General features: G+C 40.8%; 1 protein-coding gene across 1 annotated transcript in view; it reads left to right on the top strand.

Annotated features, from left to right (window-relative positions):
* Positions 1 to 26995, top strand: part of CHN2 (chimerin 2) — a 452170-nt gene that overhangs the window by 241969 nt on the left and 183206 nt on the right. The window contains exons 4-6 of the mRNA XM_053608457.1: positions 9360 to 9391; positions 14056 to 14169; positions 15561 to 15846. Of these exons, the coding sequence (XP_053464432.1) occupies positions 9360 to 9391; positions 14056 to 14169; positions 15561 to 15846 (432 nt within the window). The remainder of the gene's footprint in view (positions 1 to 9359; positions 9392 to 14055; positions 14170 to 15560; positions 15847 to 26995) is intronic.

Below are 26995 nucleotides of genomic sequence, written 5' to 3'. Positions count from 1 at the left end.
CCCTCCATTTTTTTCTCAAATCTAAATATAAGTAATTTAGGCAATTCACCTTCCTCTTTTATGATGCTTAATTTGTATAAAGCTTATATAACAAATCCTGGAAAATTAGGATTTCATTGAAGTCTATATTGGAGAGCCATTCAGACAATGTTTTAGCCACTTGCATGGGGGGCATCTTCTGTGACTTGGGGAAGCTGTGAGTGGTGGAAGTTTTATTTTTAACGCAGTGATTAGGGCAAAGTTTGAAAGCAACATTCTATGAGGTGTGGAGCCCCATAGAAGTAAGGTGTGGAAATATCAGTTCAGATGTGTGGATAGCCTGAATTATTATTCCCAAGAAATAACTTTTTTTTTCTTTTTTAGTGTTTTCTATAGTTTATATTGTTTAAATTTTCTCCAAGAGAGAAAGGGGCTCCCTTATTAACATTGTAGTCTGCTCCAGTTTGTAATTCTTCTTTTTATTTATTTATTTATTTATTTATTATTTATTTATTTATTTTTTAATTGTTGGGGATTCATTGAGGGTACAATAAGCCAGTTACACTGATTGCAATTGTTAGGTAAAGTCCCTCTTGCAATCATGTCTTGCCCCCATAAAGTGTGACACACACTAAGGCCCCACCCTCCTCCCTCCTTCCCTCTTTCTGCTTCCCCCCCCCATAACCTTAATTGTAATTCTTCTAATCTACTTCCTTGAGTAGCTGGAGGTATCTTACCAGTACTGTCTTTTTCTTAACACCACCTTTATAAATTGTCAATATTATCAAACACAAATATTTCCTTTTACTTCATTTTACTTTATGTATTTAAAATATTTACATGTTGGTTTAAACAATGTTTTCAATAAACTTCCTTGGGAATACTTGAGACTTCAAAGTTCTTTCAATCTAAAGCAGAGTTTCTTTACTATAGACATTGGGGAAGATAATTCTTTGTTGTACAGGGTTGTCCTGTGCATTGTAGGATGTTTATCAAATTCCTGGACTCCACCCATTACATGCTAGTAGCACACTCCCCCAAGTTGTGACAGTTAAAACTGTCTCCAGACTTTGCCAAATGTCCCTGGGGGGGAAGGCCAAAACCACCTCCTCTCTTAGATGAGAGGTACTGGTCTAAAGAAAAGCCTTTTACGGGCGGCGCCTGTGGCTCAGTCGGTAAGGCGCCGGCCCCATATACCGAGGGTGGCGGGTTCAAACCCGGCCTCGGCCGAACTGCAACCAAAAAATAGCCGGGCGTTGTGGCGGGCGCCTGTAGTCCCAGCTACTCGGGAGGCTGAGGCAAGAGAATCGCTTAAGCCCAGGAGTTGGAGGTTGCTGTGAGCTGTGTGAGGCCACGGCACTCTACCGAGGGCCATAAAGTGAGACTCTGTCTCTACAAAAAAAAAAAAAGAAAAGCCTTTTACTTTTTATTTGCTCTAATATTATCACTGATTTTTAAATTATAATTCCTGGAAAATTTAGGGGGGAAAAAGTGAAAGCAGAAAATAGCCCAAGTGAACAGAAATTGCTCTTGTCTTGAGCATCCGTAAATTAACAGAATGTTGGATCTACCTATATGAATTGTACTTAGAGAACTTAGCCAAGTCATCAGTAACCTTTTAAGGAGATTTCTTACAGAAAGACTGACCAGTAGATTTTTATAATACATTCTAATCAAGACAGGAAGGAATTCACCTCATCAGTGCCCTACTAGAATTCTGGAAAGAGAAAGGAGATCTTTAAAAATTGGCTCAATTTTCATTCTGTGCTGTAGACCTTGACTATAAGAGCATAAATTTCAGTACCTGCATTTTTCTTTCTCTTCCTTTCAATAGAGATCTTCGATTTCCAATTAAAAAGGTATTATCCACACTTATTTATTTTTCTTTTTAAAGCCATGGTTGGAGAAAGTTTAGATCCATATATGTATTTATTTGGGGGGGGGTGAAATTGCCCCAATATCACCGGCACAAATCCCTTTATCAAAAGGCTTTTTTCCTCACTTGATCTATATCTCAAAAAATGCACCAGTCTAACTGTCCTGTGTAGGAAGTTGCTAAATTGGGTTTTTAAATTATTTCTATTAAGTAAAAACTTAACATATGCCAGCTGCTGAGGGATTATAAAAGCTTTGTTTTTTCAATAATTGGAAACCTTGTTTACAGAGGACTCACAATATTCTTTAAATGTCTTTGTGTTGAATATAAAGGAACTCATGTTTATCTAGGCAATGATAATCTGACTGTAAAGCAAACTCATTTAAGGATTATGCTTCCTGTCTCTCACTGTGCAGCTGTTACCCTACTGTTGTCTGATGCTTTGCAGAATGCTAAGAATTCTTCCTTAAAATTAGAAAAATAAATTGAAAAGTAAACCAGGTATCTTGGGAATTACATGTAATTATAAGTCACAGGGAAATATTTTAGGAACTCCAAGTGTCAGTACATCTAGGCAAATTTATCCAAAGTTCACATTTGCTAACTCATTGATGGAATTCAGTCCATTTTTTAAAGAGATTTGAAGGTGTTCAGTCCTGGCAAAGAAAAATTAAGGACCATGTAAATAATCTAATATTTAGCCATGTTGACCTTTGAGAGCCAATGAACACACCAACACTGATCCTGCTATCTGCTGGACAGGGAGTGAGGCACAGTAGTTGGGGCTGGTCCTAGGCCCCTTTCTAGGCCTGTGACAGACATCAAGCTGTTGTTTAGTGGCTCTCTGTAAAATAAGAGCACTCCTGACCTCATAGTATTGTTTGGAGACTTAAATGAGACTGTACAAGTGAAACCACGAGGACAGTTTTTGGCACAGATCAGTGACTCAATAATTGTTCCAAGTCTCAGTTTTGTACATGCAATATCTCATCTAATCTTTGAAACAGCTTTATTAAAGTAGCATATTTTTATAACTCCATTTTTATTAAATATTGAGAAAAATGAGATGCAAGGAAGCTTAGTAATCTACTCAGGGCATTCTGCAGACGTATAATGAATACAGTTACCCTCTGTTCTCTGAATACTCACCGTCTGAATATTTGCTATTGGAACTTACTGCAAGGTTTAGATAAAAACCTTTCCCAGTTAGAAACCAGCTATAACAAGTTCTCACATGAGTGGCAGCTTCTCAAATTTTAATGTGCATATGATTCCCCTTTGAAATGCAGATTCTGCATTTCTAGCAAGTTCCAAGGTCGTGCCAAAGCTCCTGGTCCCCAGATCCCATAGTTTGAATTGCAGGGTGCTAGAAGGCAGAGGATGGGCCTCTCACATATCTCAGGGTTCTGCTGGTGAGCTGAATGTTTAAACATATTGCATATCATCTCTCTAATTTCCCTTCCTTTTCCCTGCGGGTTCACCCCTTTAGATGCTTAACCAGGGCATCTGAAAGCATTACCAGTTCAGCTCCAACTGGATAGCAACTTCTACATCTTCTGCAATATCATTGCATTGTTTATTCTTATTATAGAATGTGCTCAGTATAGAAGAGCAGTATAGATTCCTATTTTATTCAGCTGTAGACTGCACACAAATTTACTTATTACACTATCAAATTTACCTATTTACATATTACTCTATTAATAAAGTGTGAAATAGTTAGGTAATTGGTTTTAAATGTTTTATGTTATTCAAAACTTAACTTTAGATTGTTAGTTATTTAGGAACATTTTAGTGATATTTGAGAAACTAATATTTTTGGATGCTCTGATCATGAATTACTATTTTTTTTCCATGCAGAGTAATGGAATAGAGGCTCTTGCTATTTGAAGCTTTGCTACCCAGCACATTTTTTAGGAATGGATTACATTTGGATAACAAGGGGCACCTACATTTATTTTGTGCCAGACATCAGTAGAAATCCTGGGGATCTGATGATGATGAAGAGAAAATAACTGCTTCGCAAAGCTTATAGAGTAGTTAGAGATGAAACTGGAAAGTGAATACTTAACACACAGTGAGACACATAAAGGGAGCTCTAAGAACAGGGCAAAGAATGGGCCTAACTCCTCTTTCTAAGAGGCCCTCTCTGGATAGCAGTAATAGCTAATATTGAAGGACTAACTCTGTATGGCAAGCACCATTGCAAGCACTTTACGTGAACTTACATATAACTATTACAATAACCTAATGAGGCAGTGTGAATGAGAATTTTCTCATTTTAATGATGAGAGAATTGAGGAATGGAGAAAGTAGTAAAGTCACATAGAGTTGGGTGGTATGAGTCCAGAGCCTGCCCTCCCAACCACTGTTTGATCTTCCCCTTTTGAAAGAGAATTCTGTATCTTCAAATAAGAACATATAAAAAATGATAGATCTACTCAAGGAAGTACACTTACAGAACTACAAGTAATTTGGTTTGACGGGAGCATAGGCTGAACATGGATGATGAGGCCACTGTGTTGGACATAACATTTGTGTTGGCCTCACATATAGAGGAACACAGTTTATGAGTAGTATGGACAGGACCAAAACCATCTTCGATAGTCCTGGCAATTTCATTATATTTGAGGTGTGACTATAAAGTCATGAAATAGATTTTATTTTAACATATATATTACATAAGCATGGTCCCTTTCCATCAGTCATCTTGGGAAGCTCTGCTTTTATTTCCACTGAGTTCCCTATTGTTTAGAGTGTGTTGGGAATGTCTCTTCTATAATATCTTCAGAGCAAATCACAGTGAAAATCTTATTATCTTATGATCATGCCTCGCTTTTGTCTCAAATGTATTTCCTGGTTCAATCACCCATCCAATTCACTGGTCTTGGCTTTGAATAAGTTATGACTCTTTGCCAAAATAATATCCACTCTCAAATCCATTTTCAAAAAATAGATCTGTATTTCTACATAGCAATGATTTTAACTTTAATATTTGCTTAAAAATTATCTGGGGGATTGATTAAATTAGCACATTCATTAAATCTTACCCTCAGTAGTTTTGGCTTAGTTGGTCTGAGATGGGGAATAGCAATCTGCATTCTTCAACAAGTTTCCTTAAGTTTCTGTTTTGAATGACCAGACTTTGAGAAGAACAGCTGTAAGGGTATTTATAAGAAAGAGTAGTGCATCTTCATGAAGGTCCAATGGAGAAATTCCAAAAATGTCCTGATTAGCAGGGTTTTTAGTGTCATGCATTGTGCCTATCTTGGGAGACTTGTCTTGTGAATGATGCATATTTAGAATAAGATTTATAGTATTAGAATATTATGTTATTGGAATAATATGGTATATTTTTAAAAGGAATCAGCCACCATTCTGCTTGGCCACACCACATACACTGAATCCACCAGTGCCTGGGAAAGGACCCACGTCATGTATTTGCTCACTCAGGGAGCCCCTACTTGGTGCGCTGCTTCAGTAAAGATAGGTGTTCCTTTCTGAACCAGCTCCATTACCTAAGGGCCCAGTATTAAAGGATCTAGTAATTTGTCTACAGACTATGACTTTTTCCTACCTTTTTCTTGAAAAGGATAGTGAGTCAACCTTCTCTAAGGGCAGGCCCCTGTCCCTTCTTGGACTTGGAACATTAAATCCCAAGAACAGGCATGGCAGACCTGACAACTGTCCCTCTTGTTCACAATGGCCAGGTTCACCAGGTGAGGAGTCCACTGGCTCCAGCTGCTGCCCTGAGATGATCACAGTGGTAGGAAGCTCCAGAACCAACTTCCAATGATGTCATGTTATATTTTTCATCCCTTCCTGAATCCATGATTCCACCTAAATCAGTCCTCTGGTTTTTGATCAAGTTGTCTGATTTGAACAAATAAAATATTCAGTGAAAATGCAAGAAGCATTTTCTTCTTGCATTTCGGAGTTGCCTTATCAACTCTCCTCTTTCTCATTCACACTTGCCTACAAGAAACTCATACAATTGGAAATTGAAATTAAGAGCTATGGCTATTTTAGTAAAACAACTTCAGATTTCCATTGCTGGCTTACACAGAGCTTGAGCAGTGAGTCAGGCTTCTTTAAGGGCAGGCCCCTTGTTCCCAGGAGCCCTAATCCTCAGCCAGCTGGGTTTTGTCTGGATCTGAGGATCCAACATTTTCCAACCCGAAGAAATGTGAATGTTTGAGGGTTATTTAACTTCAATATTAAGTTCCTGACAGTCTTAAGGTTTAGTGAAGATTAGAAAGAGGGACTATGTGTAGACCTCTGTGAGCAAAAAGTTTAGAAAAAAGTGTTTTTTTTTTTATTTTTTATTTTCTCTATACATGTAATGTGTTTATTTGGTTTCCATTTTTTGCCTGTGTTTTTGTTTTTTATTATCCCAGCCATCATCTCTCTCTCTTGAACATTAACAAGAAGAGCTATATTTTACTCAGAAGCTACAGAGACAACAAAGAGAAGAGACATTGAATCTACCCAAACAACCCCTGATCAGAAGGAGTTGGGATTGGATGCCCAAACACATCCTCTGTCCTCATTGTCTCTCTTCTATCTTTCCTCCCTTCTTTTGTAAGGCTGCCAGATTCAGAAGAAAAAAAAAGCGAGAAAGAAATAAAACCAGAATACCTATTTAAATTTGAATTTCAGATAAACCAAGAATAATATTTTAGTATATGTCTTATGCAATATTTGAGACCTAGTCCATGGTCATATTCCATGTGCAACCTCTCACCCCCAATTCCATGTTCTTATTTTATTTTCTAGTAGTTTTCACACAGAGAGGATTTGTCCCTCTACTGCATCAGACTCTCCTTTGGGCAGGATCTTATTTGTTATCCCTCAAGACATCATAAATATTGACCTGTCTACATGGGAGCCTATGTTAGATTCCTTCCTGCTGCAAGCACAGAACACCTCCAAGCTCCTCATACCTTTCCTCTCTGCACCCGCACGTCATTGCTTCGTGAACCATGACTGGCCTGAGCACAGGGCTCTGAACATAAGCAATATGTCTTATATATTTATGAATAATGAACTGAAAGCAATTTGTTGTCTTATTGGGAACCAATTAAATTCAATGTTTATTGACTTACCTGCATGCAAGAAGTTAGTAGTAGGAGGCTTTATTACTATTCTGTCCGTCAGAATAGTACGGTAGTTAGGTTAATTACTCTAATCTAAAATAAGGGGGATATAAGAAGATACAGGGTGGAGTGTGGTGGCTCACACTGGTAATCCTAGCACTCTGGGAGGCTGAGGCATGTGGCTCGCTTAACCTTAGCAGTTTGAGATTAGCCTAAGCAAGAGTAAGACTCTGTCTCCACTAAAAATAGAAAAACTAGCTGGGTGTCATGGTGCTCACTTGTGGTCACAGGTACTTGGGAGGCTGAGGCAGGAGGATAGCTTTAGCCCAGGAGTTTAAGGTTGTAGTGAGGTACAATGATGCCTCTGCATTCTACTGCCTAACAGAGCAAGACTCTGTCTCATAAAAAGAAAAGAAAAATAACAGAGTGGGTAAATGAGGTTAGAAGCTATACCCAGATTTTGAAAACTTATATATGGCTCAGATAAAAAGATAGAAATAAAAATGCTCAGATATTTGGGCAGCTCCTGTGGCTCAGTGAGTAGGGCATCAGCCCTATATACCAAGGGTGGCGAGTTCAAACGCAGCCCTGGCCAAATTGCAACAAAAAAATAGCTGGGCATTGTGGTGGGCGCCTGTAAGTCCCAGCTACTCAGGATGCTGAGGCAAGAGAATCACCTAAGCCCAGGAGTTGGAGGTTGCTGTGAGCTGTGTGATGCCACGGCACTCTACCAAGGGCAAGAAAAGGTGAGACTCTGTCTCAAGAAAAGAAAAGAAAAATGAAAAAAAAAAAGAAGAAAGAAAAACAATTCCCATATATTATTTCAAATTTTGGAATATTGCCTCTTGAAGAATGGAGAAAGTTTTTTGCCATTGAATGTTGTCTGCTTCCATTGGCTTTTCTAGTCCTAAATTTCTTCTATGGGGTAGTGGTTTGGCCATCACAAATCTACACTATCAGAAAAGGAAGGAAGAACTTTGAAAGCCAATAGGATGATATAAATGACAGAGTATTCAACTCACCTTAAAAAGCTCCCTGGCATGTGGAGTAATGGTACACATCACTTATAGAAAGGACATCAGATAATAAGGTGCCTTTTTATATACTTTGTGCTTCTCTTAATGATATTATTTAAATATTCCTTCACAAATGACACTGAGCACACTTCTAACTTTGAAGATTAAGAAAGTTATGAGTGCCCCTCTTGGTTGAGTAATTTTCAGGTGTAAAATGCACAGAAGAGTGCACTTCTAAAATGCATATTTAGAAGTGTCTAGATGATTAGTTTTCTACTAGCAAGGTTTGTCCTAGGCAGAATTGTGAGCATGGTCCTCAGACCCCGGTTCCCCCTTTATGAGTCCTATCTCCCGGTCTCTAGCACCCCACCACCAAACAAGATCCCCTACATCTTTTGGAGGCTAGAGGCAGGCCAGGAAACTGCCCAATATCTTGAAATACTGCTGCTATGCCTATCCCTAAGCCCTCCTAGGAAAACCACCCATTTGACTGCAGAAAGAAAGGATTATAATGAAAGCTGCCAAGCCCAGATTCTACTCCAGTGAATAAACATGAACTTGCTGGCAGAGGCCTAACCACCAACAAAAACCCATAACTTAATGTGGGTCTACTATCACTTGAGTGTCCCTGGAGTTAGAAAAGAAGAGCAAAAGCTGAACAGGAGAATTTGTATTAATTGCTCACCAACTCAGACACTGTGAACATGAGAAAAAGTTCTTATGAAAGTAGATGATCTTATGAATGAGAAAAACTCAATGTGATAACCCCAAGGCTAAAGCTGGGATTGAAACATCTTTCCTGGAATATTTGATAGTGAAGTCATAAATCTTGTCCTATATATGCTGTACATTTGTGTAAAGTGAATTTCAGTTAATCAGCCATTTGTTGAAGAAATAAGAATGTTAAACTATTGATTTCACTTGAAAAAAGATCAAATGAAGCCTCTTTTCTTAAATCCAGGTATATTTTTTGTTTTTATTATAGATACATAACAAAGCAACTAGATGAAGATTGAAATAAATGCTTATGTTTGATGCATGCTAGAAATAGTGGTTTTATCCTTCAGGATGAAGCCTTGTAATATCATTATAAATTCCTTAATATTAAAATAAGTGTCACTTTGTTTCTTCTGAAAATTATTTTATTGGGTGATAGGGTTGGGGTGGGAAATGAACCTAGTGATTAGAGAAATACAGTGGTTTTAGATCATCCCTACCCAAGATAGTGGAATGTGTTGATTAACTCAATAGCTTCATGGATCTCTGATTTGGGAAATAAAATCTGTAATAAAATGACTTCCAGGACTATTGCTCTGTTTATTTGAATAGCAATTTTACCTAGCAGATTTGAATTCAAATGCATTATTAATCTTTTTCTTCTTTTTAATACAGGTGGAAAACAGACCAAAATATTATGGAAGAGAGTATGTATTATACAATTCTTTGTTTTAATAATTTAATCAGTAGTCATTTCATGTGTCATTTAAGTATTAAATATTACAAATTCTTTAATATGTGGTCATCATCACATGTCTATTGTGTAAGAGTTTAATAATAGGAATAAATGCAATCAAGACTCCTTAGTAATGAATTTTCTTTACAACGTTCAGGTGCTAGGTTTCCATCAGTATGTGTGTGTGGGCGGGGAGGGTCTCATGCTATCTCTCTCTCTCCACAAAAGCAGCTACAGACTGCCTAGAAATTATTTGGGATGAAATTTAAGGCAGCATTTCTCATAAATGAGGCTCCTTGTTAGTATTTAATTTCACTTTTTACCTCAACACAATATAAACACTTGGGCTGTCAAAAATTGTACAGTATAGCTAAATTCCTGACTCATGTACCTCAGCAAACCAAGAGATCAGGAAAGGCATCTCATTTCTCTGCAGTCTCATAAAACCCAAATGATGATTCCTCTTGACTTGTACATGTTAGCCAAATCACCTGAATGCCTTCAATTATTAGCTTTCCTTCCCTTTTTCTTCTTAGTTTTGAATCTTTTTTTTTTTTTTTTACTTAGAAATCTACTGCAGGGGAAATATGTTGGACCATAAAAATAATTCACGATATAAGCCTGTGGATGTGGGCAGGTGGAACGGTCCTGAGGGCAAGGAGATGCATAAATCACTTTTCTTCCCACATCTAACCAGAAGGTGTTGTGAGGCAAAGCCTCCTTTGAATTTATATCCAGACTCTCCTGACCAATCCAAAATCTTCTTTCTCTTATTCCTTACCCATGGGAGCCTCATCTCCATGACTGATGAGCCTCTTGGTGGCCCCAGCCCAGTATGTTTCCTTAATAGCCACAGCTGCATTTCAGAGCCTTCCATGTCCAGCCCTTGGGAATTCGGCCTCTGGGAGATCTGTCCCAGAGATCACCTCTGGGAGATCTGTCCGAGAGCGCTGGCCTCTGCTATTCTGCCTGTCACATCCCTAACATCTAAACTATGTTGTAGTATGGCTTTCTTCCTCAATATACTGGTTTGGGTTTTGCTTGTAGATAGCACAATTAATTTAAAAAATGAGAGAAAATGTAAACCTCCCACATCCACTTTTGCACATGAATTCCAAACTGAACACTGAATATTATGCATTTTATTTTTTGCATAAAGATTTTATTGAATAACCTTTTAGGTCTCATTCTCCAATCCCAATTCATGTAAAATATGTATAAGGAGAGGAGATATAGAAAACATTTTCATAACCACAGAAAGGAATATTGTGTGGTAGAGGAAAATTAGCTGTTGAGATGGATACCTTTACAGAGGGAGAACTTTTATTTCTGTACTGTTTAAGTTTTTACTACTTTTATGTCTTTCAACTTTTGAAGTTTGAATTTTCCCACTGTGCACAAGTATTACTTTTGTTTTTAAAAAGTTAATGAATTAAACCTGTTAATTTCGGAAAAATAGAAAATATAGGAAAATAGAAAGTGAAAAACACCCACAGTCCTACCTTGACCGGGGATGGTTGCTAACTTTTCCCTCCATCTCTTCCTTTCTATTCTTTGTGCATACTTTCTTTTTACAATGTTTCTGTCATATGATACATACATGTATTAACTATTGCAGGTCACAAATATTTGTACTTTTTAAAGTCGTGCATAAAAGAAATGAAGAGCCACAGACTTGTGTCTTCAGCTGCACAAAATTGTCATTTTCTTCTGTTGAATGATTGAATTTAATGTAGCCATTGACGTTGCTGTTAATCACTTAAACTTGCCGAGTCAAGGGAGTTAAAACTTAAATTCTAGTGTTCTAAAGCATAGTAAGGCAACCATAGTGAAGAACAATTCATTGAATATTTCAGAATAGCTAGAAAAGAAGCTCTTGAATGTTCCCAACACAAAGAAACGATAAATATTTGAGGTAGTGGATATCCCAATTACCCTGAGTTGATCATCATACACTGTACATATGTATTAAAATATCACATGTACTCCATAAATAAGTACAATTATTACCAGTTAAAAATTAATTTTGTTAAGTATGCATAATCAAAATCAAGTATCAAAAAAAAACCTTTGACTATCTGTTTTGGAGACTCCTCCCCTTTTTCCTGCATCCCTTCCAGGGGAGGGACCTGAGGCTGGTCCTTGTGCCCTCTTCTGTCTGTACCTCACTCTGTTGCCCTGGCCCATGTTTGGCGTGTGTCCTGGACGTCCCAGCTTCTATCCTTCCTCCCATCTGAGTACAAACCATGCCTGACCCTGCTTAGCTTTTGAGATCAGACAAGATTGGGCACGTTGAGGACGATTTGGCCATAGACTTCTATCCTTTCTGACTCTGGTGTGGGAAGCTTTCCAATGCGCCTGTCCTTCCCCCTTGCCCCCTGCACACACCTGCACACAGACACGTGCGCATGCACTCTAACTGGCCCAGCACATGCAAGGCTATCCTCAGGACTCTGCTTTGCCCTCTCTAGCTTCAGCTTATGCCACATGGGAAGCTTCTCTGCAGGGGTCATAGGACCCAATGGCCTCAAATGCAATCAAAACCCCCAGAGCCTCTGCTTCAGGCTCACAGTAAGCTGCCCAGTGACCCAATCCACACCCACCATGCACAACCAATTAGACTCCCTGAGCTCCAGATCTTTCAGCACTCCCCACATCCGCACCTCCTGTCTGTAAAACTGGGGACACTGGCCGGGCGTGGTGGCTCACTCCTGTAATCCCAGCACTCTGGAAGGCTGAGGCAGACAGATTCCTTGAGCTCAGGAGGTCAAGACCAGCCGGAGCAAGAGCAAGATCCCATTTCTACGAACTATAAAAACTAGCTGGATATTGTGGCAGGTGCCTGTAGTCCCAGCTACTTGGGAGGTTGAGGCAAGAGCATTACTTGAGCCCAAGAGTTTGATGTTGCCGTGGGCTGTGACACCACAGCATTCTACTCAGGGCAGCAGAGCAAGACTCTGTCTCAAAAAAAATAAATAAAAAAAATAAATAAATAAAATAAGGAACACTGGTCTTTTCTGGGGGACAGGAGGGTTGCTCTATGTCACAGCACAGTCATCCTCACTCAGGAAAGCACTTCCCCACAGCCTGAAAGCATCATCTCTTGAGATTTAAACCCAAATTTGGGAAGCCAGAAATCCTCTTTCTCCCAAGATGTCACAGCCTTAGAGTTAAGTGTTGATTTTGGAACCAAAAGCCACCACTATGTTGGACCTTACTTCCCTGGAGCAAAAGTTTTAGTTTCGATGGTCTAGCTACTTGTTAAGGATAGAGGGAATTAGGAAATCATTATTGTAATAGGCACATCCCCCCCCCCAAAAAAAATGTTTCATTCTACATTTCTCCTCTAACTTAGCATTTGCATTTCTGTGGAAAAAAAACAAAACAAAACTTGTCTGGCTGATACCTTTTCCCCTCTTCCCCTTCCAAGAGAGTAAAAGAGTTTATTTGTTTTTCTGTCCAGGACATTTCTTTTCTGATTTATTTCCCAAAGTTCTCTAAGCTTGGATAATCCTAGAAAGAAGTGCTGTTCCCTCTGCTACCTCTCCCAGGAGTGTGAGTTGCAGGCTGCTGACTGTACCCCCAACCCAGTTTGCCTGTCTTCCCCCAAAACACCCATCTAGAAAATCCCTAGCAGCAGAGGGAGCAACTGTCTTTTCTTTTCTTTTTTTTTTTTTATTTGTTGGGGATTCATTGAGGGCACACAGAACCAGGTTACATTGATTGCTTTTGTTAGATAAGGACCCTCTTATAATTGTGTCCCCCCACCTCCAAAAGGTGAACCACACCCCTTGCACCGCCACCCCCTCCCTCCTTCCCTTTCTCAGCTTTCCCCATCCCCCACCCCCCACCATGTACTAGGACCCTAATTGTCCTCATATCAGAATTGAGAATTGTATGTCTTTTCTTAAAGGCAGCAGGGAGACCAGGCTGGTTCTGACCCAGCTCTACCTGCCCTCCTCCTTGTGGGAGTCTCTGTCCACTCTCTGGGCCCCAGACAACTGCCTCTAGGTCAAAGCTTTCATTAGCCATGGCCGCAACCCTCCCAGATATGACCAGTTTTCTACATACTGTGTAGTATTCTAATATGTTATCTTTGAAAAAGAAAAACAGGTACATTTTCCAGACATGCCCCTAAGCTATTGTTCTCAACATTTAAAGAACTGCAGGAATGTTGATTATAGCTAGCTCCTCTAAAATTAACAATACCCTTCTCCTGAAGTAAGCAGGTTGCTAATCAATAACTGCTCATTTGCAATCATGATAATGCATTGTTCTGTGTTAGAACTGAGAACAAAATTGATAATTGCTCTATTTTTATTTCTTATGAGGAAAAAAAAAAGGAGCCATCTGTCTTTTTATTTCTACCTTTATTTCCAGCCTGAGAGCAAAGACAATCGCAGAAAGCCAGGTGGCTGTTTTTCCTCATGAGTGCCTGCGTGAATGCTGATTATCTGTTTGGGGTGTGCTGAGAGGTGGTTCTAAATCTGTCAAGAAGTGCAATGGTTACTCTCCTCTTCACCCAGCTTGGGGATTGCAGATTCTGGTGGCCCTGCCTTGCCTTAAGCCTAGTTCTTTGTCGTCCATACTTTGTATGTGGTCTGATCAGAGCAACAACGGTCTTATACCCCTCAGGTTCCATGGGATAATCTCTCGGGAGCAGGCTGACGAGCTCCTCGGAGGTGTGGAGGGCGCCTATATCCTCAGAGAAAGCCAGCGGCAGCCAGGGTGCTACACACTGGCCCTCAGGTGAGTGGCTCCCCATTCGCTGCTCCATTGCTGTCCAAGCAGCACCACTGATGTTTGCCTTTTTTTTTAAAGTTGTGATAAAATACTTGTAACCTAAAATTTACCATTTATAATTTTGAAGCATACAAGTCAGTGGTATTAAGTACATTCTTGGTATTGTACAACCATCTCTATCATCCATTTCCAGAACTTTTCGTCATCCCAAACAGAAACTCACTATCACGATCACTCTCTCTCTACTATTTGTATTTTCACTTTGTTTCCAAGCACCAACAGTATAGCAGAGGATGTCTGTATTTCCTCAGCCATGGATGTTATCAGTAGGTGTGGACACTGGGGGTCTGTCTATGGACACAGGAGATTGGGAAATTACTTGGGAAGTTAGCTCTCCTTCCACTGCTGCCTGCACTGTCCAGCTAGTGGAGGGAGAAGCTCCTCTGCCCTAGTTCCCAGCAGCCCTTGTCGAAGGGCTCCTTCGCCTGACCCTGCATGTGCATGACTTATAAGACATGCAGTTTGCTCACCTTGACCACAGGAACCCATCACGATGGCCAGTACAACACGGCTCTTCAGAGCATTTGTTGCAGAATCATAAGTTTCAGAAATCACAACACTGGAAAGGCAGTGCATATACTGCACTTTGTGAACCTTTGTCAAGTATTTTATGTCATTTGATCCTCACTAGAGTCTTGTAAGGTTCGGAGAAGGTCTTCAATTTCAGAATCAGATTGTCTTCCAAAAGTTCACTTGTGCTCTCTTTGAAATTGGGAAGACTTTTCTCCATAAAAGGATGATGTCAATGGAAGCACTTCTAGGCTAGCCCACAAAGGTGCGTTCAGTGTACTATCTCAATATTGCAGCTGTGCAAAGACACTTTCCAAGTTGCGATATGTCCAGAACATATGGTAAATGATGTACAAGGCATGACAATTAAGTTCATGAACTTGCCGCCATCCACTTACATTGGCTGCACTGTACAAACAACTCAGTAAGGTTTTCTAACCTTGGTATATCAGTGTCTCACAGATGTATTTGTGTCAATATGTGGCATTGTCTTGCTGAGTGTGGTGTTCATTATTGTTGTTGTGTATTTTTGTGTACCATCTCAAGAATGTCAGAGCTTGAATGAGAGCAATAAACAAACATTTCATAACTTTTTTGTTAAACTTGGCAAGAGTGGAAGTGAAATTGGGAACATGTTAAAACAGGGATAATAATTGCATCCATCTCAAGAAGTCTCTATGATAATAAAATGGGGTGGGGGAAATCACATCAAGTGCCCTGTGCCTGTTATGCAGTAAGTGCTCAAAAAAATATTAGCTGTTACTATTATTATTCCTCACTTTTCTTCTTCCTAACTCTGTTGTAATTCCTCATTCTCTCATGGACAGGTTTGGAAACCAAACCTTAAACTACAGACTCTTCCATGATGGAAAACATTTTGTGGGAGAGAAGAGGTTTGAGTCGATTCACGACCTAGTGACAGATGGCTTGATAACGCTATACATAGAAACAAAAGCTGCCGAATACATCTCAAAAATGACAACCAACCCCATCTATGAACACATTGGATATGCCACTCTGCTCAGAGAAAAAGTATCCAGGAGGCTGAGCAGGTCTAAGAACGAATCAAGAAAAGCAAATGTGACAAATGAAGAGCACACATCTGTGGAGAAGGTGAGCCGTGTGGGGGCGGAGCTGTCTCTCCTGTTCTTTTCCACACTGAAAAATCAGGCAGTTAATTATACATGTGATTTGCCAAAATTGAAGGGAAGACCCCACCTACCCAAAGGACTCTGGAATTTTAGTGCCAAAAGAGACCTTAGAAATCGTCCAGTTCAACCCCCTCATTTTACAGATGAGGAAACAGAGGCCCAGAAATGTTAAATGATTTGTCCAAACTGATGCAGAGATAGATCTTCTGTAAATAATCTATTATGAGTTTATTTGGAATTTGAAAGAAAAAAACACTCCCTTAATGTTTTTGATGAAACATTGTGATGAAATGTGTTTTTAATTGTCATCTGAGGTGTCTCTAGCCCCCTCTCTAGTTCCACCCACGTAGCCAAGTACACAGTATTGTATTTCCATCTCTTAGGACAGGGTGACCATCCACGGTACATGGGTCAGCCATTTCTGGAAGGTGATCTGATCTAGATAACAGGTTTCACTGACAGATATGGGGGTATTAAGGGTGTTAATGGCACCCTCTGGCAAGAGTGGAGAGACAAGTGGTCCTCTGACCCAGATGAAGTTATTATGCCTCACTGAGGATCAGGAAACTCCTAAGTGGGTGAGAGTGCAAGCTGGGGGAGTGTGGGCTGTGGCAGGAAGAGCTGGGAGATCTGATTTTCCTCTCCAGTAAGTTGCTGTTTATTTGAAAGGCACCACCACAGTTTGCTAGCAGATTTTTGGGATGTGCCCCTTTAGGGACCATCTGCTTTGGTCCTATCTGTTTTCCACTGAAAGAAAATGACAGCCAGCCACTCTAGTCAGCCCTCACATCATGTGCTGTGCCCGGCTGGGTATAAGAGATACCAATAAGTAGCCAGCTTGGAGACACTGCCCCTTCTGGAGGTTGCTAATCTTTAATTAAACTGGAGCAGCCACCCCCCACTCCCACCCCCTACCACCATTGTCCAGTGTTAGCGGATAGCAAAGGAACTTTGGGTTGACTGATTCAGCATTGGCAGTGGTGAAGGAGATTCACCAGAAAGTCCTGAAATAGGTAGGAGGGTGTAGGGTGGCATCCTGGTCCTCTTGGCAGAGAGAGGGATAATTTTAATTGATTTGCTAATTGAGCTTCAGAGCCTAAGAGAACCTTCCCAGGAATCACATCAGTTGAGCAGCTGGCCCATGAAAAAATAATTTGCCATTTTCGTTTTATAACTCCAGTGTCTCCAAAGCACCTGTTTATTCTTTTACAAATAATTGATTTGGGAAATTATGGGGTTTCTGATCGTTTTCATTTTAACCAAAGAGAAGGGGGACTTGAATCCCAACTTTCAGAGTTTTTTCTGGCCAGACGAAAGCCAGTCTGTTTGCAAAATCTGTTCAAAAGTAATTTAGAATAGAAAATCTGAAAGCTGACCTTCCCAGCCATGACAAATCAGAAGATGAATTGTAAAATAAATCTCTAAAGCAGTGTTTATATTTCTGAATCAAAGAGCAAAGCCACCAAAAAGGCAATCTGTTACAAACTGCAGGCTTCACAATAGAGCATTTCAAGGAAGAGAGGTGAAGAGAAGAGAGTCCTTCTGTGTCAGGGGTGAGACTGTAGATTCTGGGTATTGGAATTGATATTTCTAGATCCATGTCCTATGCCAAGAGGGAAGTTTGGTCTATAGAAACTGATATTCCACATCAGGAAACTTATACAACAAAATATGACCTTGCCTATAGGTATTTTGTGTTCATTTATTAAAAATAAATTTTGGAAGAAATTAGTAATCCAATTACTAATCACTTTGAATGAACCACCCAATATACTTTCATCATTTTGGAAAAAGGTAAATAAGGAAAATATTGAAGGAAAAGTCCAAACCCAATGAGCAGTTTGATGGACAAGTGTTGCTGGTATCGATTTTTCTAGGGCACAAATGATGTGATGTTTGGTTTTCCTAAGGTACTCTCTGGCCACTGGTCTGGTCACTTGCTGGAGTAGGTTTGTTAAGTTACTTGGTACAAATCCATCTGTTTCTCTCTGACCTCTATTGACAAGTGAAATTGTTAAAAGTCTCAGTCTTGCCGGAGATTCTATTTCCCTTAAGGGCAGGGACTGTTGCCATGGAGGCAGTGACTAGAAAAGAGGCCCCAGAAACTTGAATGGCTTGACTGAGAAGAGCCCAGGGTACCTGTCTGCTTCAGCCCAGGGTGTGTCGTGAAGGTTTTAATGAGTGAGATGAGGAGGTGTCCTACTATTTCTCAAATCCAGACATCCCAGTATTTCAGTTTGCAGAGTAGTCACATTTTATTTGCCTTTGTTTGTTTTACTGACAATTTCCATATGAATCCAGAGAGACTGTATTACCTGTGAATCTAAGAACGTTAATGGTGTTAATTGACAAAGAGATTACCTATCCCATCAGATTGGAGTGGTTTCTGGATTTATCACCTCTCAAGGTTTTTAGCAGTAAACTTGATTTTAATAAAAGTACATGAGGTGGAGAGATGGGAGGGTCTAAAAAAAATAGTTGTGGTGATGGTTAGCCATTTGTTCCTTACTGATCCTTTATTTAATTGTATTTTAAAACATTATGATATATAAGGGTCACTATTTAGTGCATTTAATCCAAATAGTTAATGTCCAGTGTAATTTCTTTTATGAAATATATTTCCGATTTATTCCATAGATTGATTACCTACTGACCTTCAAAAATGGCACTGCAAGCAATATAGGAATAACAATAGGATTTAATATTAGTTTAGACACTTATAGTTTATAAGCAATTTCACAATTTCCCATGTTATCCTCAGAACAGTTTCTCCAGGTCCATAGGGCCAGGATCATCCTCCCCACTTTATTGAAAAGTTCACACTAGCAAGATGAGGAATTGAACCCAGGCTTCCTAATTCTAAGTTCAGACCTTATTAAATCTACTAAGCAGCTGAGTGGCCTCATTCTATACTTATGCAAGTAAGTACCCTTGGTTTTGGCTATCCTAAGTCAAGTGATGCTAAAAATCACTCACTATTTATACAATCTGTTCTTGAAAACATACTGTTATTGCTAGCTATAATGGCTAGTACTTTCTTTGAATCAAATATATGTGACCACCATATTTTCTTTTTTTTTGTTTTTTGTTTTTTGTTTTTTTTTTGGCCAGGGCTGGGTTTGAACCCACCACCTCCAGCATATGGGACCGGCGCCCTACTCCTTGAGCCACAGGCACCGCCCACCACCATATTTTCAATAGGACATTTTCATTGAAAAAAATCTGGTTTGCCGTATTAAGTTGCATCTATGTTTTAGTAGGAAAAAATAATCCGTACTTTTGATAAAATGAGAGCAGCGTGCTGAAGAATATATTCTATCTCACCAGCTAATTCTTTTCACTATTTGTTATAGCGGCAAAAATTAGAAAACATCCTAAACACTCATTAATTCGGGATGGCACATCCATGTCAAGGAACACACAACCCAAGGAAAAGAATGAGAATTCTTATATGGGGTGATATAGAAAAATCACCTGGAATCATAGATGAACAACAGCAATTTGCAGTATAGTAGACTGGCAGTCCCCAGGTTACAAACGAAATAGGTTCTGTAGGCATGTTCGTAAGTTGAATCTGTATGTAAGTTGAATCTGTAAGTGGGAACAGGTACAATTACCTATTACCTATAACAGCCTCTGTTTATAAGTGTGAGATGTTTGTTAGTTGGATGTTTGTAACTCAGGGACCGTGTATAGTATGGTACTGTTGATGTAAACTAGAAGGAAACCGAAGATTTTGTGTATGCTTTTTTTCTTACAAAGCCACGAAGGAGACAAGAGCTGGTTGCCTGTGGCTAGGGAAGTCTGTATCTGAGGGGCGAGTTGGGGGAGATGTTTCCCTGCTACCATAAAATACTCTTTGTATTTTGAACCATGATAAATGCAATACCCTATTCAAATATTTAAATAAGAAAAAGTAATGCATCATGTCTTGAATTCACCTATGTTAAGGCAAACCCTGGATAAATAAAGCTTTGCTAAGTCAGTGTTTATCATGTACACAGCAGCAGCAGTTCCCACACTCCGGACCAAGGCACCTTCTCCATCTCTTCTTTCTGGCGCTGCCCCCATACTGATAAGATCCTTTCTCTCCCCACCCCCATACCCTGGGATGATTAACAACAATGAGGCTGTGTTCAGCAGACTTTCACTAAAGGTGGGGCTGGAAGTGGGTGACTAGAGCACAGGGCAGGTACAGGGCAGACCTCACCAAATAGAGTGTGGCCAGTCAGTCGCTGGAAATGGACTGGACCCCCACCCCCAAGATTGCCCCAATCCCCCCACAGACTCCTCAGAGGTGCAGGGTCCTTCCCAGCCCTCCCCCCATTTTCCACACTCCCCACCATGCACACCTCCTTTCTCCACTGCTGCAGACCAACTCCTAGACCCTTTTGCTTTCTTAGAGCAGGTGCCGAAGCCCTCTTTGGTTTCTGCTTTCTTCCTGTGAAACCAAGGAAAGTGATCTTTTCTGGACTGAAGTCTTCAAGCCTCTTGGGGGTGTCTTCCTACACAGATGAACTATTTCACGGGGAATGACCCCTCTTTTCTGTTCTTTGTGAAATGCCTACTTTCTTCCTTTCCAGGGGGATACTTTCTGCATTTATTTCACCATTTCCACCATGTGGCCCTGCTGGCCTGTCCAGATATTTTTGCCTAGTAATGCCAATACATTTCCCTCCACTGTCCTTGAACAGCAGACGATGGCCAGGCTAAGGCAGGCACATGGAGCCCTGCTCCCCAACAGAAGCCACCACAGAAGGTTGAGTCTATCCTGAGTGGTTTTTCCTCAGTCCTATGATTGCACCTAATTGCGTGTGGTGACTTCTGCTCATCAGAGTGTTGTGGTCTTTGGAAAAGCTCTCGTTTGCTTTGTCTGCAGGACAAAGTTCAGATTCCTCAGCATGACCTATAAAGCACCTGAGTGGGGCCCCTGGGAAAGCAGAACCTGGGACAATGGCTTGGCACAGATGGCAGATTTGAAAGGGCATCCCAGGGAACAGGAGGGAGAGGCCAATACAAGATGCCAGGAGGGCTATGTCAACTAATGAGATGAAAATGTGTCAAATATTCTATGAAACAAGTGTATGATGCCCCATGATCATATTGATGTACACAGCTATGATTTAATAAAAAAATAAAATAAAATAAAATATAAAAAAATAAATAAAAAAATAAACAGTAAAATAAGAAAAAAAAAATTCACATCATGGGTTGGGTCACACCTTAAGCGGAACTGAAGGGAAGGTGACAATCTATCACCTCTGTCCCCTCTAGGCTATGGGATAATACCCACGGCTGTTAGGTCCCCCACCTCTAGGCCATATGTGTGGTAGAGCCAGGTAGGTGTCTGCCAGCATCCCCTGCAGCCTTTGGGACCCTGTCTTCAATAAAGCCTGCTGAGACTCAGCCTCCCATCTCACAACTACCCCTGGGCTTTGCATGTAATCTTTAGGATGGATTAGCCTGCTGTGTCCTAGGTAATTGTTTACATCAGTGGTTCTCAAGGTGTAGCCCCCGGAGACCAGCAGCATCAATACCTGATTAGAAATGGCATCCTCAGGCTCCACCCCAGAGCCACTAGAGCAGGAACTCTGGGATGACCCCTACCAATCTGTGTTTCAACACTCCTCTGGTGGTTCCAATGCACACCTGTGTTTGAGAGTCTCTCTGCCTCACTCCTTCCCTGGAAGTTGATGGATTTGAGACACAGACTATTCCTCTACTTACTTCCTAACTAGAAAACCTGGTACAGTACACATTCACTGAGTAAACAATGGATGGATAACATTAAAACGTAATGAATTGCCCTAAATTCACCCCGAGCGTTTCTCAAGCTCACTAAGCGAGTGTATCAGTGTCTCTACCCTTTCCTCTGTGCTGGCTCCTTCCTCCACTGGGCTAGAATCCAGCCACCCACTCACTGCTGCATCATGGGCAGCAGCGTGTCTAGGAGGAGGGCAATCTTGGAGACCATCTCCTATAGTTCTGTTTCACAGAACAGGAAACCAAGGCACCCGGTTCAATGGAATAAAGAATATTTTAAAGATGTTTCAGAGACTCACACAGAAAGAGATGCCTTAAGGCCACCTGCTACGTAGAGGTTACCTGAGAGTTAAGATCTTTGAGGTTTATAAGTTATACCTACCTGAGTCCTACGTGATCACTGGGAAATAAAAAAATGAATTCAGATAGTAACAGTTAATCTAGAAGGTGTCTCAGAAGTCAGGGCCCCAGTGTAAAATGGAAGGTGTGTTTGGCTGGTGTTCTGAAGAGAACGTACTTAACAAGGGATCTTTCCCAGGGGTGACACTGGCAGGAACCGTCACCACCCCAGTACTGAAGGGGCCAGGGAAGGTAGGAGGGTGACTGCAGTCTGATGAGAGCTGCAGAGGGTCTCCTGCAGGAGGGGGGCTCCCACAGTCAAGCAGTGGCTGCACCACGGGGCAGGGGGATGGCCACATTTTCTTCCCCCACCCTGATCTGTCTGAACCTCCCATTGGCCAAGCACAGTGGGAAAGTGGAGAACAAAGGAGTTGAGGGCTGCAGCCCTCAGAGTTCCACTTTCCTACACAGGCAAAAGCAGAGAATAACTCCTCACTCGGTGTGAGCATTGTTTTAATTATCTAAGTAGAGTGAACCAGGTTCAGAAGCCAAAATGGGTGTTAATACAAGATGATAAGATAGTCCTTTTCTTGGAGGGACCCAACTGTGCCACTGTGCAGGGGATCTTGTTCCTGGAGTGGGGGAAGGCTTTGTAACTTCATTAAGGAGAGGAGATTCCAATGTGGTGTTGCCTGCTGCCTTTCCCCAAGCAGAGGCACTGTGCCCCTTTGCCAGAGAAAGAGCTTGAACTGATAATATAGAAAGCACTGAGGAACTGAAAAGATACACTCATATTACAAGGTCCAGAGAACCTGTAGATTTTCTCCACAGGAGGTCCCTTGGAAATAATGTGTAAGTGAAATTACCATTCTTTTTCAGGAGTCAAAGATAAATGAAGCTCAGCATAACTTAGCTAGTAAAAGTGACAGGTACAGTGATGACTCTGATCATCCTTCTTCCTACCCTCACATGCACAAAAATAAAGAAAAATGGAAGAGAACACTGTAAGAATGGGTTTGAACTTAGATCACACCTGCTCATGAGACTGGGTTCTGCCAAGCACTATTTTAAATCAGAATCTTCGGGTTTATCACACAGACTGAGCAAAAGCCAATGTGGGTATGTCAGCAGTTCTCAAACTGACTGCCAGTTAGAATCACTCTGGGAGCTTTAAAAAATACCATGCTTGGCCCTTCCTGACCCAGACAATCAAAGCCTCCTCAGATGAAGTTCAAGTATCTATATTTTAAAGACTTCTTAGGAGATTCTAATGTGTAGCCGGGGGTTGGGAACTTAAGTTAGATGAAGCAAAGGTGCTGAGACATTTGGGGGAGTTTTCTTTTAAGAAACACCTGTCCCACCTCCTCTCATGCCTCTTCTATTTCTGAGACTCTTACATGTCCTAAATTAGACTCTGGGCTTCTCTCTCTACCTGTGCATACATGTAAAAAGTTCTCCCTAGATACGTTTTTAAGGCCATTAACTCTGGTGGTTATGTGGTTACCTGAACTGGTTCAGAGATTTGTTTTGTTTTTTTCCAAGCTTCTTTTTACAAGATGGCTGGATAAAATTTAGGTGATGGGGAACAATTAACTGGAGTAGGATTAAGAATTTAACGAGGGACAAAGAGAAGTCAATGTCATGTCCCCTTGGTAGGGGACAACTGCTGTTTTCTTTGGGTTAATATTTTATCAGAAAGCATATCTTTTTTAGCAATATCTCACTGTCAGTGTTTTCAAAGTTTGAGCTTTATGGGGACAAAAAAGGGAAGTCATTCTAATTCATTCAGTGTATGTTGGGATATGATGAGCAAATGCTTCTTTGTTCCCATCCAAAATCTCTCTAGGAAACAGCTAGAGACCCAGAAGCTGAGGAAGTATTTTTCTATTCATACAGTGCCATCTTGTGGCCTGTGGGAGGGTTACATGTTCATGCCTTTCAAGGGACCCAAACTCAACAGATGTGATAGTAATGAGTGAGAACAAATTTTCAGCAATGAACTCATTGAATTGTCCTCATCCCCCCAGGTTTTATAGTACTGATCAGACTATGCAATAGCCAGGGGGTGGTCTGATTCATAGCTGATGTTCATTCTCTACTTAAGCATGTGATCAGCTCAGCCAACCTGGAACATTTCAATGTAAACATAGTCCAGAGATGCTCCAACTTCTGGCATCAGAACCCCTTTCTACTCTTCAAAATTACTGAGGTTTTATGTAGGTTGTATCTTTATGTTTACTATACTAGAAAAACTAGCACAACTGAGAAAATTTTAAAATGTGTATTAATTCTTTTAAACATGATAATAAAACCATTGTGTTAATGTAAATACCATATCTGGGGGGGGGGGGAAATAACACTGTTTTCCAAACCAAAAAACAAAAAAGAGTATATTGGATATTGGAACTGTTTTCACTGTTTTATAAATCTTTTTAGTGTCTGGCTTAAAAATAAGAGCCGTGTTCTCACATCTGTTCCTGTTTTCAACCTATAATGATATATCATTTTGTTTGAAGTATAAGAAGCTCTGGGCCACAGAAATATATAAATATATAAAAAGAAGAAATGTTTTTATGGCCTTTACATGTAAATGTAGATTTTAAAAAAATATGCTAGACTAGGCCAGGAGCAATGTCTCTTGCCTATAATCCTAGCACTCTGGGAGGCTGAGGCAGGTGGATTGCTTGAGCTCAGGAGTTTGAGAACAGCCTGAGTAAGAGTGAGACCTCCCCTCCACTCTACTAAAAGTAGAAAAACTAGCTGGGCATAGTGACACACCTGTAGTCCCAGCTACTTGGGAGGCAGAGGCAAGAGAATCACTTGAGCCCAAGAGGTTGGTTTGAGGTTGCTGTGAGCTATGATGACGCCATGGCACTCTACCCAGGGTGACAGAGTGAGGCTCTGTCTCAAATAAAAAAAAAAAAAATAGAAAAAAATATGCTAGACCACAACTCAACAAGTGGTTGTTTCTTAAAGGTTGAAATTAACAATGTCAATTCCTGAAGAAGGCAATTAGTATAATAAAATTAGTTTTGACATCATGGACTCTTTAAAAAGATCTTGAGAGCCCCCAAACATTGGTGGAGCACACTTCGAGGACTGCTACTCTAGGCAGACATGTGATGGACAAAAAGCACATCTTTTACAGTAGTTTATATGTGTACATATCCAGGGAGGTGTTTGAAAGACATTATCACGGGCGGCGCCTATGGCTCAGTTGGTGGGGCGCCGGCCCCATATACCAAGGGTGGCGGGTTCAAACCCAGCCCCAGCCAAACTGCAACAAAAAAATAGCCGGGCGTTGTGGTGGGTGCCTGTAGTCCCAGCTACTCGGGAGGCTGAGGCAAGAGAATTGCTTAAGCCCAGGAGTTGGAGGTTGCTGTGAGCTGTATGAGGCCACGGCACTCTACTGAGGGCCATAAAGTGAGACTGTCTCTACAAAAAAAAAAAAAAAAAAAGAAAGACATTATCACATTTTTATCACCTTTGACTGCTGGGAGGTAAATGATGCTGTCACCTAGGACTGCCATTCATCTCAGAGATGCTTGAGGGAAGAGTGTCTGCCCTTGGAGCTCTTTCAGTGGCTGGCAACTGGGGCTATGAGGGCATCACCCAGAGCCTCAAGCCCCTGTAAAATTTGGAAAAAGCTGTACAGGTGATTCTGATATACCCTCCCAGTGACGTGCCACCAACCCAGCCTCCTTCTCTTCACTATACTGAGGAGAAACAAATGCTCCTTCAGAGCTTAAGGTGACATTGAACAAAGGGGGATGATTGTGGGAGGTGACACACACATTAACCAAAACCCATTATTTCTTTCTTTGGCCTCATACAGGATGTCAACTTTGTTCTTACTTCCCATAGGCCTCTCCTGCCACCATCTCTGTGTCTGTTTCCCCAGGACATATTGGTCTCCCCACTTTTGCACCTGTAGTGTAGCTGTCATTTTTTCCACTTCTTTTTTTTTTTTTTTTTTTTGTAGCTGTCATTTTTTGCCACCCAGAACTTAGGCACTCTCTTCTGGAAATCACACCCAGAACCCCCTCAGCTTAAGGGCTTCTGGTGGAGTCATATCAGCCCCCAGTCTTAGAAGTGGATTTGTGTTTCAGGGCTGATCTGAGGACTCACATTTCCCTGACCACTGTAGTTGGTTCAAGGGTAAAACACAGTAGACTTTTACTTCAGGTCCAGGAAGCAGACCTTTCACCCTCTTTCTGCTTGGAAGGATTCGACAGAAAATAGAATCTGGGTTGCTGAAGCCTCTCCCCATAACGCAGAGCCTGAGAATGGGACACAGAGAAGGTGGATCCTGGAGATGAAAAGAAAAAGACTGAGTCCCAAGGACCTGATCTCAGCCCCTGCAGCCTGCCACCTTCTCCTGCATGTTTCAGTTATACATTAGCCAAAAATTCCTGTTTGGCTGCATGCGATGACTCGCAGCTATAATTCCAGCACTTAGGGCTGGGAGGCCAAAGCAGAAGGATTGCTTGAGGCCAAAGTGTTTTATAACTCTTCAAGTTCTATAAGTCTTCAAAGAGCAAGACCCCTACCTCTACAAAAAAAAAAAAAAAAAAGAAAGAAAGAAAGAAAAGAAAAAGTAAAATTATCTGGGTGTGGTGTCTCCTGTCATCCCAGCTACTCAGGAGGTTGAGACAGGTGGGTCACTTGAGCCCAGGAGTTGATGACACTACTGCACTCCATCCTGGGCAATAGTGTGAGAACCTGTCTCTATAAATAATAATAATAATAGTAATTCCTACTTTGCTTTTGAGCTGGGTAAGAGAATGTTTACATTAAGTCAGCTGCTCTGTCTTCATAATCAGAAGAACCGTAGCCTCCACCATCAGCTTACCATCACTTCTTCTGTCTTGCACTCCTGCTCACCTTGTCACCATCATTGTGAAAGCTCTAGTATTCAAATTCATAGTCATTTTTATTTTAATCCAAGAATCCACACTGTCCTTCTTTAAAATAGTGATATTAAAACAGAAAAAGGGAATATCTAGGGC

This window comes from Nycticebus coucang, chromosome 11 (genome assembly GCF_027406575.1).
Source record: "Nycticebus coucang isolate mNycCou1 chromosome 11, mNycCou1.pri, whole genome shotgun sequence".
Taxonomy (NCBI): domain Eukaryota; kingdom Metazoa; phylum Chordata; class Mammalia; order Primates; family Lorisidae; genus Nycticebus; species Nycticebus coucang.
The sequence above is the reverse complement of the archived record's forward strand: the minus strand, read 5'-3'. Positions and strand labels throughout refer to the sequence as shown.